The sequence below is a fragment of the Carcharhinus amblyrhynchos genome, chromosome 17 (genome assembly GCF_965287045.1).
Source record: "Carcharhinus amblyrhynchos chromosome 17, sCarAmb.v2.hapA, whole genome shotgun sequence".
Lineage (NCBI taxonomy): Eukaryota > Metazoa > Chordata > Chondrichthyes > Carcharhiniformes > Carcharhinidae > Carcharhinus > Carcharhinus amblyrhynchos.
In genome coordinates, this window is record NC_137340.1 from 17,546,629 (window position 1) to 17,568,192 (window position 21,564).

General features: G+C 40.5%; 1 protein-coding gene across 1 annotated transcript in view; it reads right to left on the minus strand.

Moving 5' to 3' along the window:
* Positions 1 to 1,241: 1,241 nt before the first annotated feature.
* blnk (B cell linker) overlaps positions 1,242 to 21,564 on the minus strand; it is a 202,671-nt gene continuing 182,348 nt past the window's right edge. The window contains exons 21-26 of the mRNA XM_080205586.1: positions 13,696 to 13,783; positions 13,522 to 13,559; positions 10,883 to 10,974; positions 9,532 to 9,615; positions 9,290 to 9,445; positions 1,242 to 2,742 (exon numbers count right to left, since the gene is read on the minus strand). Coding sequence (XP_080061712.1) covers positions 2,623 to 2,742; positions 9,290 to 9,445; positions 9,532 to 9,615; positions 10,883 to 10,974; positions 13,522 to 13,559; positions 13,696 to 13,783 — 578 coding nt within the window. The 3' untranslated portion in view covers positions 1,242 to 2,622. The remainder of the gene's footprint in view (positions 2,743 to 9,289; positions 9,446 to 9,531; positions 9,616 to 10,882; positions 10,975 to 13,521; positions 13,560 to 13,695; positions 13,784 to 21,564) is intronic.

Genomic DNA, 21,564 nt, shown 5'->3' on the forward strand with positions numbered 1-21,564 from the left:
GTGAAAGGATAGTTCTCAGGTGAACTTCCATCTCCCCATCTGATTAAACTTAAATTTAGCAGTCTGCAACATCATTGAGAGCACTCACACATTTGCATTCTTACAGCAGTTAAAAAATGAAATCAAAATACACCAGTCGCTAACTTTGCACACAATGGATAAAGCCCTGGAATTTTATAGACAAGCCATCTTTGATGATTCTAGATTAATGTTTATTAAAATGGAATATGATTCACTAGGTTGCTCTAAATCAGTGGCACTGTTTTTCCTCTAATAGCTTACTAATAGAACCATAACTCACTGATGATCTGTGTACCATAGAAAATGTTGGCTTTTTAAAGGACTAGAATGTGGTTATTTCAATGTGTTGCGCTTCTGTTTCAAATTATATCTTGCCCAAATTTGTCTCTTGTTAGCAGCCTTCACAGCACTGTTCATTTGCAATTTATGGAAAATTGCCTAATTAGGTTATTTTATTCTTAATATGTGGATGACACTAGCAACGCCAACATTTATTGCCCTTTCCAAATTGCCTTTGATGAGCCATCTTGAATTGCTGCAGTCTGTGTGCTGAAGATAATCACAAGTACTGTTGGGGAGACCATAAGAAATACTCCCCTTCAGTCTATATGGCCATTCAGTAAAATTGTGGCTGCTCTGATTGTGGCTTTAACTCCACTTTCCTATCTGCTCTCCATAATCCTTGACTCCTTTGTCGATCAAAAGTCTCTAATTTTGCTTCAGATAAGTAAGCAAGGCTCCACTACTGTCTAGTGAATTCCAAAAACTAATGATGTGCTAAAAGTAGTTCCTTCTTATCGCCATGTCAAATGGGAGACTGCTAATTTGAATGGACTTTCTTCATTGTCACTGGGTCAAAATCCTGAAATTATATATTTCCAAAGTAGGCTGGTGTAACATGAGTGGAACTTGCAAGCGATGTTATGAACTTGTTGTCTTTAGACTTCAAGGCAGTAAAGATTGAAGGTTTGTTGTGGTGTCATAGAAGCCTTGGAGAGTTGTTGTATTGCCACTTGTAGAAGATACACATGGTCGCAGTGCACAATAAGATGCTTTAGCCAAGTTTAAGTGGTGTAGTTGCAAAATTCAAGTATTGCTTGACATTCCTGACTTGTGCTTCAACATGATCAACAGGCTTGGGGAATCAGGAGCTGACACAGTATCCACAGAATTCCCAATCTCAGACCCGATCTTGTAACTACAACAGTACAATCAAAATCAGCAATTTTGTCAATATACATCAGTGACAAGTCAAACAATGTTTCTTGAATTAAATTCCTTGATTTAAAATTTTATAGATATCTATATTTTGCAATTCAAACAAAATGATTTCATGCTTCCATTAACAAATTATAGATGATCACTCTTTGCAAATGCAACAACAGTTTTTAATATGGTTGGCACTGGTAAAGCTGACATTTCCTTTTTCTAAAGGACATTAGTGAACTAGTGCGTTTTTACAACATTCTGACCTCTTCATGGTCACTGCTAATCATTGTTTAAAATTCAAACTGGCACAGTGGGATTTTGAACTTATGTTTTCCATATGACAATATAATTTACAATAAAATTACAACATGTGCAATGCATGTTAGAACACAATCAAATGTATTTTGTAATTTCAAGTTGCTTACTCATGCAAATAATATAGCCAGGCTTCTTCTGAATTGACAACTTAATTTTGACTTAATAAGTCATAGTAGTGTCAGGGAATGGAGCACTTCTGATTTCAGACACTGTCATCATTAGGAATGTCAGTCATCACTGTGGCACAGTTGCATGTAGCGCTCAGTTCTTTTAAGTTCTCCAATAATAAATCTCCATTTCAGAAAATGTCCAATCCCCATGGCCTATATTTTCCCTTCTGTACACTAGCCATCTTGTCTCTGACTGATGGCATCAACCAATGCCAATTTACAGGTGACTTCATGCTATTTACCTGGGAACAAGAATGGAACTTAGTCTGTTCAATCTCTTCCCATGACAGACCCTTACAATGAGTAAATACTTCAGTCCATCAGCCTAGATTGCTTTTGAATCCGGTGCTTGGCCATGAAAAGCTCATTGTACCACAGTCCTGTAATTAACCTTTATACTTAACTGTATTAATTCCTTCTTAGCAACATATAAATGTCCTTCTGCCTTGTTAAAATACATTTTATGAAATACTAAAGATGATTAGAAATTGAAATGAGAATATTTACTGACTAAACTTTGGCAAAAAGCAGTAAACTGGTTACAGTTATTTAATTTCTTAAGGTTAAACTTTAACAGTACATGTCTTTGTTCAGGGTTTGTAAACCATGCCCCCCTTCCTAATGTGATCTGGGTAGTAGACACTGTCCAGTTCTAGTAATGCATAGTGGCTTTAATAACATGCTTTGATATGTAAGCTATTACACTTTTAAAATATGAGTTGTACAATAGTCTGCTGCTGATGAATTCTAACAAAAACCACATTCACCTCCTAGGGGAGCTTCATTGTATGGATTTATAATAGCTTGGAAAATTATTCAAAATATTTTTCTTGTTTAGAAATGAGAAACAGTCTTATGAAATGGAAATGAGAGATAATCCATTCGGTTGGTTTAAGTACACGTGTTATGAAACTTTGACTGGATGCTTCAATTTGGTGGAATCTTTTGTGTTGCTTTGGCTGTCAATAAGCACCAAAGGATTCTTTTGATGGCTTTCAATTATGTCAGCAATGCTGGAAAACCGCTAGATGGAGAGAAACAAAACAGACTATTAGCACTTCAGTATTATTCTTTACTATAAAACCATAGCAAAAGTAGCTTCGACCGACATAGTGCCTTTAATGTACAAGAATATCCCAAGTTACTAGAGGGAAGTTTTATCAAATTGAAAAGAGGGTGGGAAATATTGTGAATTATGTCTCAATTTGAGTCAAAGCAATAGATTCAAAGATGTATGGATTAGGTTAATTGGTGATGATAAATTGCCCCTTAGTGTCAGGGGACTAGCAGGATAGATAGGTGTGATTGTTGGTGCAGATTTGATAGGTAGAAAGGCTTCTCTCTGCACTGTAGGGATTCTATAATCTTGGGAGAGCAGGGTGAAGAGACTAGATGGTCTTAAGTGACCGAATTCCAGACTATGTGGCCTAAGTGGTGAATAATACATGAATAGTGAAGTACCATTTTGACTGCAAAATCTGGGTCAGTATTCTATTTTACGTACATTTAGTGAAATTATCACCTGAAACACATTTCATATTAAATAACTTAAAGCTCCCAAATCTTTCCCTTTTCCTTTCACACTTGAAACCAGGCTTGTCTTTTTTTAAGCAGCAGCTGCAATGCATTTGTGTTTTTTTTAAATATAACCAGAACTTTTTTTTAGGATTCCTACAGTGCAGAAGGAGGCCATTTTGGCCCATCACGTCAGTACCCACCAAAATCCGATCCAGGCCCTATTCCCGTAACTATCATTTACCCTGCTAATCCTCCTGACAGAGTCAATTTAGCATGGCCAATCAACCTAACCCGCACATCTTTGGACTAGAAACCAGAGCACCCTCGGGAAGAAATTGCAAGATCCATACAGACAAGTGACCTGAAGCCTGAACTGAACCTGGGTCCTGATGCTGTGAGGCAGCAATGCTAACCACTGTGCCTCAAAGTATAGAGTTTTGGTGGCATAAATTCAAGTTTTGCTCTAAATGAAAAATAAATGCACCACATGTACACAGATGGGTCAAATTTGATAATCCTCTTGCATTTTTAAATAATAACTTTTAACTTTCCTGTTAATCAAGCTAGTTCTCAATATCAGTCATAGATCTAACTTAAAAGCATGCTGGATAAACACTCAAATAATTTATTTGACACCAGAATTCACAGATGCCATACTGTACTTAGTGTGGTAATTCAAAACAATGCTCAGATATAGCTTGAAAATTATACAGACTTCACAGTAACAATTTAGAGTTTGTGCCAAGGCTTTATAATGGACAGACGGCAGTCTGTCCAGTTCATCATGCAAACCTTCCTCCCATCCATTGACTATCTACACTTCCCGCTGTCTCGGAAAAGCAGCCAACACAATTAAGGACCCCATGAGTCCTGAACATAATCGTTTCCATCTTAATCCATCGGGGAAGAGATACAAAAGTCTCAGATCACGTTCCAAACAATTCAAGAACAGCTTCTTCCCTGCTGCCGTAGGATTTTTGAATGGACCTACCTTGTATTAATAATGTGGTCTTTCTCCACATCCTAGCTATGACTGCAACACTACGTTCTGCACCCTCTCTTTATGAGCGTGCAAGAAATAATACTTTTCACTGTATACTAATAGCTTTGACAATAAATTCAACAAAAGTACCGAAATAGGAGCATAATGAATGCTCATTATGGCTGGAAAGCTGGCACAGAAGGGAAGACTTTAGATTCCCAGGACACACACTGGCTCTGGGGAAGATGGCATCTGTACACGCCAGAGGGCTTATACCTGAACACAGCTGGGACTGAGCTCTTTGCTACTGCTGTCACAAGGACTTCAAGCTAACTTGGCAGGGGTGCGGGAACCCAGGGGGAAAATCAGGATGCACAAAATACTGGGAAGGACAGAAAACACGAATATCGGTAGGTTAATTGATGAAGTTGGAGTAAGGGAGGAAGTAATGATATCTAAATCAGGGTTACTCTGCATGTATAGTAAATAAGATTGGGGAAGTAAAGGTCCAAATTGAGCAGTGGAAATATGATGTGATAAAAGACCTGGCTGAAGGATGGGCAGTACTGCATGTTAAATATTTCTGTGTACAAAGTGTTCAGAAAAGGTCGATAAGGAGGAGGGGTGGCGGAGGGTCAAGGAAAGCATTGCAGTGTTGGAGAAGGGATGACCCAAAAGGTTTAAAGGACAGAATCAAATTTAGCTAGAATGATGGAATATAAAGGGTGCAATTATATTGCTCAGTGCAGTCTATACACTGCCAATTAGTGAGAAGGATGTAGAAAGACAAATCTGTAGGAAAATTACAGAGATGCAGACATTATAGAGTAGTTACAATGGGGGGACTTGCCTGAATGTAGACTGGGACAATAGTACTATAAAAAGCGGAGAGAGGCAAAAGTTCTTAGATCAGGAACATTTTATACAGTAGTAGGTATCCAGTTCAACAAGCAAGGATGCACTGTTGGACCTGGATTTTGGAAGTGGGTGGGCCAAGAAGGTCAAGTGTCGGTGGGGGAACATTTTGGAGAAGGTGATTGTATTGTAAGGTTTAGGATGATGATAGAAAAGGAGAATATGCAATACAGAATAAAAATAATTAACTGGTGTAGAGCTGACTTCAATGGCCAAGAATGGAGCTGGACTGGTTAGACTGGAACAAAAAAGGTTGGCGGGGGAAAACTAGCTGAACAATGCACTATCTTTAAAATAAATGGTCCAACATAGTCAAGGTACATTTATTCCCTTTAAAAAGGAAAGGGAAGGCAAATAAATCCAGAGGTCCCTGGATGGGAAAGGAGTTAAAAATTAAGAAAAGGAAGAAAAGTTGTGATGTCAGGTACAAAACATAGTTGAAAACCAAGAGGAATACAACAGGTTCGGAGGGGAGATAAAAAAGTAATTAGAGAAGTAAAGAGAGATTATGAGAAAAGAATGACAACTAACACAGAGGGAAATCCCAAAGTTCTCTATAGGCATATAAATAGGAAAAGGATGATAGAGGAGTAGGACTGATTTAAGGACCAAAAAGAGAATCTACACATGGATTCTGGAGGCATGGCTGAGGTATTAAATGTATACTTTGCATCATTTTTCCAAGCCATGGTGATAGATGAGACAACTCTGTCCCTCGAAGGGTTCAAAATTGATAAGGAGGATGTGTTGAATAAGTGGTCAGTACTTAATGTTGACAAGGCACAGGGTCCAGATTAAATGTATCCAAGGATGTTGAAGAAAGTGAGAATAGAAATTGCAGGGGTGCCAGCCATAATCCCAAAAAAGGAAAGCAAAGGGGGTGAAAAAGTATGAAAAGGGGGAATAAAAGGGATGCTATGTACTCTTTTAACTGCTCTCTCCACCTGTCTTGGTTACTGGAAATATTCTTTCTGAATCTACCCTGACTAACCCTGTTAAAATTTTAAGTTTCTATGCGATCCCCTCTCACTATTCTAAACTCCAGTGAATATAATCCTAATCAATTTAGTCTCTCCTCATATGACAGACCTGCCATCTCAGGAATCAGCCTGGTAAACCTTCGCTGTACTCCCTCTAGAGCAAGGGCATCCTTCCTCAGATAAGGACACCAAAATTGCAGACAATACTCCATGTGTGGCCATACCCATGCCTCATACAATTGTAGCAAAAATCCCTATCCCTATATTTATCCTCGCAATGGAGGCCAACATACCATTTGTCTTCTTTACTGCCTGCTATACCTGCGTACTTACCTTCAGCGACTGATGTACGAGGACACCAAGGTCTTGCTGAGTCTCCACCTCTCTTAATTCACACTCATTCAAGTAATACTCTGGCTTCCTACTATTTCTACCGAAGTGGATAACCTCACATTTATCTACATTATACTGCATCTGCCATGCATATGTCCACACACTCAACCTGTCCAAATCACACTGAAGCATTGCTGCATCCTCCTCAAAGCTCACTCTCTCATCTAATTTTGTATTGTCTGCAAATTTGGAGAGGATACATTCAATTTCCTTTTTCAAATCATTAATATATAATGTGAGCAGTTGGTGTCCTAGCACAGATTCCTGCAGAGCCCCACTAGTCATTGACTGTCAATTAGAAAAAAGACCCATTTGTGCCAACTCTTTGTTTCCTATCTGTTAACCAGCTTTCTATCCATCTCAAAACAGAACCTGCAATCCCATGTGCTTTGACGTTATATAGTGTGATGTTAGTATACACTCAAGCATTTAAGAATTAAAAAAAATGTTCTCTACAGCTACAAGCAGGCCTTTTGGTTTCATTGCTTTCAGGCTGTCTGGTTAGAAGTCCTTTAATTGCTGCTTCTTTGGTTTAAATGGGAGTTTTGTTTATATTTACTCTGGGCCTCAGATACTTTCTGGGATCTTTTATGACCCTGCATTGTGAGGTGGAAGATTGATTGACAAGTTAAAGTCAGGTGGTTCCTCCCCAGAGGACTCACTTTTAGTTTTGTGTTTGCAGTCAGAAGCTGCCCTGGTTGTCAAGTGGCAGGCACTTTTTCTCTCTCTCTCTCTTCCTGGTATTATAGATTCTGCTGGCTAGCTGGAAGCAGGTTTCCTTTCCTTCCTGCAATGAAAAGCCTGTTGGTGGGATGCTAGTTAGTACCTACAGTCATAAGAACATAAGAAATAGGAGCAGAAGTAGGCCAACTAGCTCCTCGAGCCTGCCCCACCATTCAATAAGATCATGGCTGATCTGATTGTGGTTCAGTTCCACTTACATGCCTGCTCCCCATAACCCTTAATTCCCTTATTGGTCAGAAATCTATCTACCTGTGACTTAAACACATTTAACAAGGTAGCCTCCACTGCTTCAATGGGTAGAGAATTCCATAGACTGACTACCCTCTGGGAGAAGAAGTTCCTCTTCAACTCTGTTCTAAATTGACTCCCCCTTATTTTGAGGCCGTGCCCTCTAGTTCTTGTTTCCTTTCTAAGTGGAAATAATCTCTCTCTCTTTTTCTGGTGTTTTGGGAAGTTGTTCTGACTTCAAGCCTATCTGTATATATCAAAAGGACTGCAGCATCCAACCAAGTGCCTAAGTTCCAGCATCACATGAGCATTCAGATTTTGTGTGCTAAATCTGTGACAAGGATTTTGTATAGAGAAGTTTGTTTATGAACATTTCATGTATTTATTAAGGGTTATAAAATATCATGGTTGTTTTTCTTTCTAGTTTGTAATTGGTAAAAGTTATTGCTATATGTTAACTGTATCCTTAAATAAACTTTGTTTGATAAAAGCTCCCCACTGGGCCATTTGAATCATACCTGAACTGAAATATCTCATGCTTACCCGAGCCAAATTCAAATAGCAAAATTTATGATCCAGGCGGACTTCATAAAACACTTTGGATTTTCTAACGTCAGTTATAACAATATTCGTCTGTTACGTGGGACCTTGTCAAAAGCCTTCTGAAAGTCTAAATAAACCCCGTCCTTGGTCAACTTTATTAGTTACATCATCAAAGAATTCCAGTCAATACATCAAGCATGATTTCCGTTTTGTAAATCCATCCTGACTTTGTCTGATTATGCCACTGCCTTCTAAATGCCAAGTTATGAAATCCTTGACTATAGACTTCAGCAACTTCCCCAGTACAGACGTCAGGCTCACTGATCTATTGTTCCTTGTTTTATCTCTACCTCCCTTTTTGAATCGTGGACTTACATTAGTTATCCTCCAGTCTGTAGGAACCAGTTAAGAGTCCAAACAATTTTGGAATATAACCACAAATGGGTCTACTATTTCCAGGGCCACTTCCTGAAGTACTCTGAGATGGAGATTATCAGGACCTGGAGATTTATCCACCTTTAATCCCATCAATCTCCCCAGAACTATTTCTCTACTAATGCTGATTTCCTTCAGCTCCTCACTAAACTAAATATCCGCTATGTCCTTTGATCAAAATCTAATGTTTTAGTCTAGAGGCATGTTTTGTCCCCTATTCTGTAACAGTCTCCCAGCTGCAGGTATAAATTTATGGGGAAGGTGAAATTGTCCATTTTGGCAGTAAGCAATTGCAGGGCTCTGAGATGCAGTGACATCTCGGTGTCCTCGTGCATGAATCACAAAAGGCTGGCTTCATGCACAGCAAGTAAATAGAAAAGTAAAGGAATATTATCATTTATTTTAAGGGGAGTTGAGTATAAGTGTAGGGAGGTTGTGCTTCATTTGTACAGGGCACTAGTGGGACTGCATCTGGAGTATTGTGTACAGTGTCAATCACCTGATTTAAGGAGGGATGTAAATAGTTTGGAATAAAAGACTGATCAGATTAAAACCTGGAATGGGTGACTGAATTTCAATCCATTGTCTGGCACTCTACTTTGGCCACTGTTTACAGTAATGATGTCCAAAAACATAGCACAATAAGTAAACTGTCTTAATATGACACATCAGTAAATTGTGGTTCCAAAGATTAGTGTTGTATGGTTTCTTGACTAAGGATGGAACACAATGTAAGTGGGACATATATTTCAAATTACTGCTATCCATACGTAAAGTACAATAAATATAAAGTATCTTTGGAACTTAAAGTGAAAGCACAGTAAATTACTCACCTCTTCACCATTCTTCTCTTTGCCTAATGCATACTCTTGTGTAATTTCAATATAGCGTACAGGAATATTGTAGACTCTTCTTCCATAGAACACAACTAATGTATATGGCTGCTTTGAATCCTGCCCTGAACTTTTTCTTATGAGGAAGGATCCATCCTGTTTTGCCACATATTAAAAAATATATATATTTAGCTTTATCACGATTGAAATTCTGTAAAACTAACTGATAGAAATTGACTCACCTTATTAAATTTGTTTAAAGCTTCTTCTGCAGTTTTTCGGTCACAATGATTTGCAAACCATGCTTTCCCATTAACACTGGGATCCTGCAGGTAATAAAATATTAAATATGAAATGGTTCTAATGTTCACTGCACTTTTATAACCTTTTGCTCTTGAACAGCGAAATCTATAATAAAATGGGAAGTGTGTGAGTATAACATTTATATAGTACTAGTATGAAACATCTTGGGTCTTATTAACAAAATAAGTACATGGGAAAATAGATGAAGGTTGCCCAGCAGAGACAGAGAGAGATTAAGAATAGTGGGAAAAGACTTGGTGAAGAGACAAGTTGTGATATGATCATTAAAAGGGTAGAGAGAGAACTTTAGTTAAATAATGCAAGAGTCGAAGATTCAGGTGGCTGAAGACTTTATCACTGATCAGGTGAATGAAGGGATACATAAACAAGGTCCAGAGTCAAAGGTACGCAGACTGTGCTCAGAACTGGGAGAAGTTGCAGAAAAGGTAGAATGAGGTAAGAAGGGATGCCATAAGGAGTTCAAACAGAGAATTCAGGCAATGGACATAAAAAAAAAGTAGAGGAAATATATACACATGAATGCAATTGTCATTCCTTCACTGTTGTAGGATCAAAATCCTGGAATTCCATTCTTAACAGCCCTGTGGGTGTATGTGCAGCATCTAGGGGCTGCAGTGGTTCAAGAAGGTAGCTCACTACTTGCTACCTAAAGGGTAATTAGGGATGGGCAATAAATGCTGCCTTAGCCAGTGATGCCTGCATCCCCTGAAAAAAACATGAATCTCATTGAGTATGTACTAAGGAGTTTTATGTACGTTGAGATATTAAGCAAAGTAGGGCTCTTTTAATTAGAAAAGAGAAAGTTCAGAAGTGATCTGAAAGATTTTAAAAATTAAGGCCTGAGTTTTCAGTCCAACATGCACGCACACTCAGTGGACCTGGAAGCTGGAGCATACTAGGTAGGATATGGGATCTGAAACCTGGCTCTGGATCAAGAATGCTGACATTAACATTTGGCTCAGCTGGTGTGAATGAATCAGTAGGTGGATGGGAATTTGTGGTGAAAAAATTGATATGTGGAAAACATTTCAACAACTGATGGTTAAGTGTTGTAACAGCAGGCAATTTCTTTGTGGTATGCTGGAATGGTAATGTAAAATCATTGCATATGGAGTAGCAAAATATCTAAGATTAGGTATGAAAAAATAAATATTGAAATTGTAAAAGATGCAACAGAGACAGAAATGGTCCAAATTTTAACAGAATTGAGAACTATTTCTTTAAATTCCGATGACATTGATAACATGCATTGGATTACTGAGGTTATACCTGTTCCGAACTTGGATTAGGGCTGGGAGAACGTGCAGGAACACTCGGTCGTCCCAAAGTCCCATTAGGTCTGCTTGGGATTTCCGGAAGATCTAAAAGAACCATGGTTAGGAAATAATGAGTTAAGTGATCATTTTACACAATGAATATTAGAATAGGCCTTTCTAAGATGCAAGGCAAGGACAAAAGGGCAGAAGCAGCTTACATCTTGCCTCTCATGTACTGAGGCTTTCCTGGTACGTTTCCATGATGCTAAACTGGGTTTGTGCTCTTATTTAATGAGAAAGAAGGATAAATTCCCAATCTCTTGTTTGCGTTTTCCATGAAATCTGTACATTGGATACACCAATCCATTGGCAGCTATTACAATTGCTTGTCCCCCTTGAAGCCCTGCTGACTGGAGGATCTGCAGGTAATCAAGCAGCAGACTGGAGATTTGGTGCAGGGGTAAAATTTATTAACTCGCCTCAATACTGACCAAGTCCAAATACTTTCTGGCACTTTGGGGTTTTGTGTTTACGCATCTCCATTCTGTAGCTGCACTCCAAACTTTTTTTTAGCTGACCCTACTCTGTCAGAAGAAATACCAGAGATCTAATTTCTTTTAAAAAAAACTTTAAAGATACAAACTGCTATTCACCCAGATCAGCTCTAAAGGCCACACCAGTGGGAAACCCAGAGTGTTTTCCATTGGCATGTTGATAGAAAAAAGGAAGTAAAAAAACTTGGCTGCTTTGAGATTGCCTGCAACTTTCAAACAGAACTATGACGTTCACCAACATTGCAGTTAGGAACAATGAGGAGCTACTTAAGATGCATTCAAGAGTGAGCAAAGAGCAATAAACAAACCTTGAGCATATTATGGAAAACACATTAATCTGCCAATCAAAGGCTAGTTCAAGGTAATGGACTGTGCAATTGAATAAGAATAGCGGTCTTCAAAGACTGGCAATGGATTTCAAAAGACATCAAAGGCTGGCAATGGATTTGCTCTTTCTAAGGAGGCTCAGAGACTTTGCAGTGTTACATGAAGGGGTCTGAGTGAGCGGCTGTGGGGAAGGGTATCCCCCTCCAGTTAAAATGACTTCTCTTGTGAGTCCGTGGACTTCAAAAGGAGTCTTCCCACACCTGCAACTTCTTAGATAGAGGAAGAGAAATCCCTTCTGCAAAATGCAGTGTTGCTGTGATTTGGGAGCTTTCAGGAGTCCAGGAGGCCTGGGGATTCAACCAAGCAGGCCACTTCAAAGTTCTCACAGTACACAGAGTAGAATAAAGATTTTCCTCAGAGAGCTGCCTGAAATCACCATGTAAATAATGATCTTCCGATTTCTCAGGGCTGTCCTGAGCCACATGACTTCCATCCCTGGGGAAGTTTATCTATTTATTAGTCACAAGTAGGCCTACATTAACACTGCAATGAAGTTACTGTGAAAATTGCCTAGTTGCTTGTTCGGTTACACCGAGGGAGAATTTATTATAGACAATGCACCTAACCAGTACATCTTTTTTGGACTGTGGGAGGAAACCAGAACACCTGAAGGAAACCCACACAGACACAGGGAGAATTGCAGACTCTGCACAGGCAGTGACCCAAGCCCAGGAATTGAACTGGATCGCTGGCGCTGTGAGGCTGCAGTGCTATGCTACTATGCCACCCTGGTGCCCATGCCCCCAGTCTGAGCCTCCCCAATTCACATGTCCCTTGGGGGACCCTCCCTCTACAGCCTGACAGTGGCAGAGGGGCACATGGGCACTGCAGTTACCTCCTTAACCTGCACCCCCCTCTTGGAGTCCACTGCGCAAGGTCCACGAAAGTCAGGACCATCACTAAAGGCTGCCCGGTGCATTTCCCGCTGGGGAGGTGGGTGCACTGTGGGAGGCCGCTGAATCAGGTTTCCAGCCTGCTAATGAGATTACAATGAACAATTTTGGCCTACTTAATGGGTTCCCATCCGGACCCACCAGAAACCTGATCGGTGCTGGTGGGTTGGGGTGGGCTGGATGAATGATGATGGGTTTGCTGCTCATCTGGAATCCCATTTTAGTCCTGATGCCCTATTCAACGGGACATGGGGATTCCCAATAGTGGCAAGCAGGGCTGGAGAATTCGCCCTTGCCCCTCCCCCCAAGGTATATACTTTCTGATCCTGTTACCAATTGTCCATACATTACTACTTATGGTTTCAAAGATTAAAGTATCTAACCATTTTATTAGAAGGGCGACATAATTAACTTTGCATACTTCTATATGCTGTACTGCTACAATAAATATATTTTATTGGCGCAGGTATGCTGAATACAAAATGATTACTTGGTGTTTATATTGCATAACAGACAACCATAATTGTTTCAGAAGGATGAGAAAGATAGGTGAATTAAGGCTCCCTTTAAGTTGCCAGTTCAGAAAAAGTTTAGATATTCCACATTATGCTAATGAAAAATCCAGCCCATAATACTATCAGTCTGCTGCTTCCATTTATATCACAATCACACCAATTGTAGGATGTTTTAGTTTCTAGTTAATCACTCTATTTTTCTGCTATTAAGAGTAGTAAGCAACTTTTTTAAAATAAGAAAATGAGAAACTTAACCCAGTCTAAAACAGGTATGTCAGAATGTGTGTATATTTGATAACTTACTTGATTGATTTGCAATTGGCAATCTCAAAGTGGTTGGTCTGGGAACAGAAACTCAGTGTTAATGTGTATTAATTTTCTTTCAATTGCTGTCAAGAGTTTAATAAATGCAATTTTTTTTTAGCCTAACATTTTTAAAAAGACCTTAGAAAAATAATGAATCATTAAGAATAATACTTGGAACCAGGGCGTGGAGTTGGCAGACCAGAAGCTTCAGCTGATGTGTTTGAGAGACGAGGTCTATTAGGAATTCTGGGCTTTTCACCTGAAGAAAACATTTATAAATGTTACTGCAGTCTGAATAAATGAGAGAGAGAGTCAGGTTAAGGATGTAACAGTATCAATATTATAAAAACAGAGGGTAAAGATTTTGAAGATTGGACAAAAACAATGCAATTACCATCAAAGCAACACAAATGGGACATCGGTCATTAACATTAAGCTAATTGGAGGGGAAAAAAATGGAAAGCCACAAACTATATACAGTGCCCAACACGCAATGTGCTAAAACTGCATTAGCCCACTGCAACTCATCTTCAACTGTACCTTCAGGTGAGGCATTGACCTGAACATTACTGAGTAATTCAATTATATGAATACTTAATGTACTTAGAATGAGAGCCTTTTCTGTTGATATTTATCGGGGGATATTAAACTGTTCAGCTTACTTAGAAAATACCTTGGTGGAGGAATTTAGGAGTTCAAATGGGCAATTTCTGAAAATGCAGTTGGGTTAAAAACATCTAAAATGGCCAGAAAATCGAGTCCAAGAGCATAGAAGTAACAATAAACCTTGTACAGTGTAATGGTTAGGCCATAGACTACTCTTCCCTCTTATAGAGGGGATAAAGGTGTAAAGAGTGCACTGGAAGATTCATCAGTATGTTACAAAGGATAAAAACACTATAGCCATAAGGGTGGCACAGTGGTTGGCGCTGCTGCCTCACAGAGCCGAGGACTTGGGTTCAATTCCGACCTCAGGTCACTGTTGGCTGTGTGGATTTCCTCCGGGTGCTCCAGTTTCCTCCCACAGTCCAAAGATGTGCAGATTAGGTGGATTGGCCATGCTAAATTGCCGTTTAATGTCAGGGAGGCTAGCAGGGCAAATATGTGAGGTTATGGGGATAGGGACTGGGTGGGATTGTGGTCAGTGCAGACTCGATGGGCCAAATGGCTTACTTCTGTACTGTAGAGATTCTGTGATTCTAGCTGTTCTGACTATTTACTTGGATCATGGGCCAGGGATCTATGGCCTCCAGGCATGTTATTATGGTCCCACCATATCCACCTTGAGGGAAGGCTAATAACAACAATATTAGGCAGGAACTGAGAATGTAGATTGGGGGCAGATGTTTGAGGGCAAATCAACATCTGGCATATGGGAGGCTTTCAAGTGCAAGTTGATAGGGATTCAGGACCAGCACGTTCCTGTAAGGATGAAGGATAAGTATGGCAAGTTTTGGGAAACTTGGTTAACGAGAGGTATTGTGAGCCTAGTCAAAGAGGAAAAAGAAGCATTTGTCAAAGCTAGGAGGCTGAGAACACATGAAGCAAGAGTGGAATACAAGGAAAATAGAAAGAAACTTAAGCAAGGAGAGCTAAAAGAGGTCATGAAAAAGCATTGGTCAGCAGGATTAAGGAAAATCCTAAGGCTTTTTATACATATATAAAGAGCAAGAGGGTAGCCACAGAGAGGGTTGGACCACTCAAGGACAAGGGAGGGAATCTATGCATACAGCCAGAGGAAATAGGTGAGGTATTAAATGAGTGGGTGCCTGGAACTTGTTGCCGGGGGCGGTTGTAAAGGCGGATACAGTGGTGACTTTTAAGAGGCATCTCGACAAATACACTAATAGGATGGGAATAGAGAGATATGGTCCCCGGAAGGGTAGAGGGTTTTAGTTCGGTTGGGCAGCATGGTCAGTGCAGGCTTGGAGGGCCGAAGGTGCTGTAATTTTTTTTCTTTGAATACTTTGCATCAATATTCACCAAAGAGAAGGACTTGGTGGATAATGAATCTGGGAAAGGTTGTGCAGATAGTTTGAGTCATGTTGAGATCAAACAGGTGGTGGTATTGGGGTTCTTGAGAAACATTAAGGTAGACAAGTCCCCAGGGCCTGATGGGATATACCCCAGAATACTGAGAGAGGCAAGGGAGGAAATTGCTAGGGCTTTGAGAGAAACCTTTGTATTCTCACTGACTACAAGGGAGGTCCCAGAGGATTGGAGAATAGCCAATGTTGTTCCTTTGTTTAAGAAGGGTAGTAAGAATAATCCAGGTAATTACAGGCTGGTGAGCCTTACATCAGTAGTAGGGAAATAACTGGAGAGGATTCTTCGAGACAGGATTTATTCCCACTTGGAAATAGGTGGACATATTGGTGAGAGGCAACATGGTTTTCTGAAGGGGAGGTCATGTCTCACGAACTTGATTTCGAGGAAATGACGAAGATGATTGATGAGGGTAGGGCAGTGGATGTTGCCTACATGGACTTCAGTAAGGTCTTTGACAAGTCCCTCATGGCGCAGAAGGTGAAGTCGCATGGGATCAAAGGTAAGCTGGCAAGGTGGATACAAAACTGGCTCGGTCAAAGAAGACTGGGTAACAGTGGAAGGGTGCACATTTCTGAATCGAGGGCTGTGACAAGTGGTCCTCAGGGATCAGTGCTGGCACCTTTGCTGTTTGTAATATATAGAAATGATTTGGAGGAAAATGTAACTGATTTGATTAGTAAGTTTGCAGACGACACAAAGGCTGGTGGATTTGCGGATAGCGATGAGGACCATCAGAGGATATAGCAGGATATAAATCAGTTAGAGACTTGGGCAGAGAGATGACAGATGGAGTTTAATCCGGACAAATGTGAGGTAATGCATTTTGGAAGGTCTAATACAGTTAGGAAATATACAGTAAATGACAGAAACCTTAAGAGTATTGATAGGCAAAGGGATCTGGGCGTACAGGTACACAGATCACTGAAAGTGGCAATGCAGGTGGAGAAGTTAGTCAAGAAGGCTTATGGCATGCTTGCCTTCATTGGCCAGGGCACTGAATTTAAAAATTGGCAAGTCATGTTGCCAATGTGACTTGTGAAGCTGCACCTGGAATATAGTGTTCAATTCGGGTTGCCACACTACCAGGAGGATGTGGAGGCTTTGGAGAGGGTACATTTGTTTTCACTGGAACGACAGAGGTTGAGGGGTGTTTTGATGGAAGTCTACAAGATTATGAGGGGTATGAAAAGATTGGATAGTAGAAGCTTTTTCCCAGATGGAAGAGTCAATTACCAGGGCACACAGGTTTAAGGTGTGAGCGGCAATGTTTAAAAGAGATGTATGAGGCAGATTTTTTACACAGAGGGTGGTGGGTGTCTGGAACTTGTTGCCGGGGGAGGTAGTGGAAGCGGATACTGTAGTGACTTTTAAGGGGTGTCTTGACAAGTACATGAAAAGGATGGGAATAGAAGGATATGGCCCCCAGAAGGGTAGGGGGGTTTTAGTTAAGTCGGACAGCATGGTCAGAGTAGGCTTGGAGGGCCAAAAGGCCTGTTCCTGTGCTGTAATTTTCTCTGTACTTTGTTCAAAGTAAACGGCAGTGTAAATGGCCTGCTGCATCTGCCGGGGGGAAAGACAAATGGTGCAACTGTCAAATCCTGGCCATAGAAAAATTAAAAGAATTGGCGGAGGTCTGTAACATTATGAAGAGGTTATTAAGGCAGTGTGGAGGCGTTTGAGGTAATACATTTTGGAAAGAGGAGCTTAAAAATGCACAATGGATGGACAATGAAGGGTGTAGATGAACAGGGAGATCTCAGGGGTGTCAATACAGAATTGCTCAAGTGCCAGTGGTTTCCTTAAAAAAAAAGTCCATAACAGAATTATAGGGTGAGATGTGGTGTTGTGGAGACAAGATTATGAAGCATAATCAGCAGAGACAGTAAGATCAGGTCAGGAGGGTTTGAATGATTCCCCTCTTTTCCTACTCCATGCTGACTGCACAGATTTTTAAAATAAAGAATACATTGTCAATTCAGTGAGCATTTAACTGGTTACATCCTGTGAGCACAAAAGATGCAATCAGACTGGTTTTCTTGACTTTTAATAAGGAGGATAGTTTTTATTGTACTTAAATAATAAAATTAAGTACACTTCAGCTCACACATGCACACACATTTACACACACATACATGCACACAAATAGATTACAGTGTGGGGAAGGAAAGATTAAGCAAATTGAGTCTGGCTATACAGATTATGGATGTTGGTGACTTGTTGGCTTGTGGTGGTTCTGCTTCTTTCCCTGGTCGAGGTGATTTAACAACGCAGACAAAAGATTTGTCTTAGTTTGCAGACTGTAGCGTGGGCTTGAGTTGATCTGATTTCCTTCATTAACCACCCCACCCCCACCTTTCTCTAGAGTTTTCTCTGTCATAGAGTCATAGGAAACAGGCCCTTCGGCCCCAACCTGCCCATACTGCCCAGTTTTTACCATTAAGCTAGTCCCAATTACCCTCATTTCATCCATATCCCTCTCGCCCATGTAACTGTCTAAATGCTTTTTAAAAGACAAAATTGAACCCACCTCTACTACTACCTCTGGCAGCTCATTCCAGACACTCACCACCCTCTATGTGAAAAAATTGCCTCTCTGGACCCTTTTATATCTCTCATTCTCACCTTAGAAACTTAGAACATAGGAGCAGGAGGCGGCCATTTGGCCCTTCAAGCCTGCTCCACCATCCATTACGATCATGGCTGATCATCCAACTCAGTAGCTTAATCCAGTCTTTTCCCATAACCTTTGATCCCATTCGCACCAAGTGCTATATCCAGCTGCCTCTTGAATACATTAAATGTTTTGATATTGACTATTTCTTGTGATAATGAATTCCATAGGCTCACCACTCTTTGGGTAAAGAAATGTCTCCTCACCTCCATCCTAAATGATCTACCCTAAATCCTCAGACTGTGACCTCTAGTTCTAGACTCCCCCACATCGGGAATATCCTCCCTGCATCGACCCTGTCTAATGCTGTTAGGATTTTATAAGTCTCTATTAAATGCCCCCTCATTCGTCTGGACTCAAGCAAAAACAAGCCTAACCTAGTCAATCTCTCCTCATACATCAGTCCCGCCATCCCCGGAATTTCACTGCACTCCCTCAAGAGCAAAAACATCCATCCTCAGAAAACCACACATAATACTCTAGGTGTAGCCTCAGCAAGGCCCTTATAATTGCAATATCACATTCCTGCCCCTGTACTCAAAACCTCTCGCAATGAAGACCAAGATGCTATTTGCCTTCTTTACCGCCTGCTGCACCTGCATGCTTACCTTTAGTGACTGGTGCACAAGGACACCCAGGTCCCGCTGCACACTCCCCTCCTAATTTACAGCCATTCAGGTAGTAATCTGCCTTCTTGTTTTTGCTTCCAAAGTGAATAACCTCACATTTATCCAAATTATACTGCATCTGCCATTGATTTGCCTACTCATCCAAACTATTCAGATCATTCTGAAGGATCTCTTAAACCTATGCCTCCTAGTTTTAGACTCCTCTACCTTGGGAAAAGATGTTGACTAGTTGACTATCTACCTTATCTATTCCCCTTGTTATTTTATAGACCTCTGTAAGATCACTCTTAGGCCTCCTACACTCCAGGGAAAATGTCCCAGCCTATTCAGCTTCTCCTTATAAATCACTCCATCAAGTCCCAATAGCATCCTAGCAAATCTTTTCTTCACTCTTTCTGGTTTAATAATATCCTTTCTATAATAGGGTGACCAGAATTGTACACAGTATTCCAAGTGCGGCCTTACCAATATCTTGTACAGGAGATGTCCCAACTCCTTTATTCAGTGTCCTGACCAATGAAATCAAGCATGCCAAATACCTTCTTCGCTACCCTGCCCACCTGTGACTCCACTCTCAAGAAGCTATGAACTTGTACCCCTAGATAGCTCTTCTATAACTCTCCCCAACACCCTACCATTAACTGAGTAAGTCCTATCATGGTTTGATCTACCAAAATGCATCACCTCGCATTTATCTAAATTTAACTCCATCTGCCATTCATTAGCCCACTGGCCCAATTGATCAAGATCCTGTTGCAATCCTAGATAACCTTCTTCACTGTTTACTATGCCACCAATCTTGGTGTCATCTGCAAACTTACTAATCATGCCTCCTAAATTTTCATCTAAATCATTAATATAAATGACAAATAACAGTGGACCTAGCACCGATCCCCGAGGCACACCACTGGTCACAGGCCTTCAGTTTGAAAAACAACCCTCTACAACCAACCTCTATCTTCTGTCATCAACCAATTTTGTATCCAATTGGCTACCTCATCCTGGATTCTGAGAGAATTAACCTTTTGCAATAACCTACCATGCGGTAACTTGTCAAAGGCCTTGCTAAAGTCCATGTAGACAAGTGCACTGCCCTCATCTGCCTTCTTGGTTACTCCTTCAAAAAACTCAATCAAATTCGTGAGACATGATTTTCCACTCATCTACCTCTCTATAGTCTGTAAGAATAATCAGCTTCCAGCTTACTCGAGTTAGGAGCCCATGTGTCTAAATCATTGTTGTCTGTTATGATGGCTGCTTTGGAGACTCTCTTTTTCAAGAGAGATCCTTTCGGAATGGGGAAGTAAGTTTTTGAACTCCTCCAGGAGAATCATATTCTTGAGGTTCTCATAAGTAGGATCTATCTGAAGCACCCGTAACTATTGGCTGAAAGCAAGTTGCCCAACCCTTTCAAAACATGATGCAAGTTTGCTCGGAGTGTTCTTGAAAAGTTTGGAATTTTTGGCACTAGGCCTCCAGGACCAGCTACGTACAAAGGTCAACCTTTTTGTCACCTCATAGTTTGATGAACTCTTGTTGGACTATAGGAAATAAATCTCATGGGATTTTCTTGTTAAACTGCTTTGCAATAGAAGGAACTAAATCTCCACAGGCCACTTCAATTGCTTTGCAAGCTTTTTAAATGAGACAAAAATACTTTCACATCCTCATTAAAATGTGATTTCAACTGGTAGTAGTTCAAGAGCTCAACATTTACTTCTGAGCTAGGATTGCTTCTCTCACTAGAGGGGCCTTCACACCCAAATCCTATGCATTTACTTGGGCATTTACCTCCTCCCTGGCCTGTCAGGTTTTAAACTAACCTGAATTCCAGTGTAATAAAAAGGGGGCATGGGCTTTGAGTTCATTGTAGTTTGCATCATGTTGTGTCTTCAGAGACTCTTCTGCTGCAGGCCCCAAACGGCTTCAGCCAGCTGGGGTTTCAACAAAATTTTCCAGAGTAAGTGCAATTTACACTCTTGTAATTCCAGTGGGTCAGGATGCTGCTGGGTGGAAGTTACGGCCCAGTGTAATATTTGGGTTTTATCAGTGGGGGCATAGAGAAGATAGGAGTAATGGGAGTGCTAGAACCACGCATTGAGAACCGTGAGCAGTTATCACCCCCCACCATTGAAAGCACGTTAAAGCCACAGGGCATAATTAGGATGAGAAATCATTGCTATGTGAAGAGACTTCAGTTAATGTGATTGTTTCCACCAAAACAGAGAAGGTCAAGAGGAAATGGAAATTTCAACATCATGAAGGGGTTTTATAGGTTGAAAGATTCTCTCTTCCGGCTGGCAAATTGAATGGGAGTAGGAAACTGAGGAGAGAGGATAGGGGGTATACATTCGCACAGAGACATGTTAAAGTATGAAATGCTTTGCCATAATGAGTAAATATGGCAGAGAATGATACAGGATAATAGGGAAAGAATTAGGAGTTGGCATTAGCTTTTGATTATCCTAGCAATAGCTGGCACAGTGATTTCTTTGTGCTGTAACCCTCTATGGGTCTGCGATGACCTCTAGAATACTGCCTTCTAGAATAACTTTAACCTGTCTCTGTTTTACAGAACAGGCTATTGTCAAGGTAGATTACATCTCTAACAAGGAATAATTCAGGCAAATAGATGCAGTAGAAGCCTGAAGTAGCTTTGGGCTTACCATACACAACACTAGCTCAAATTTT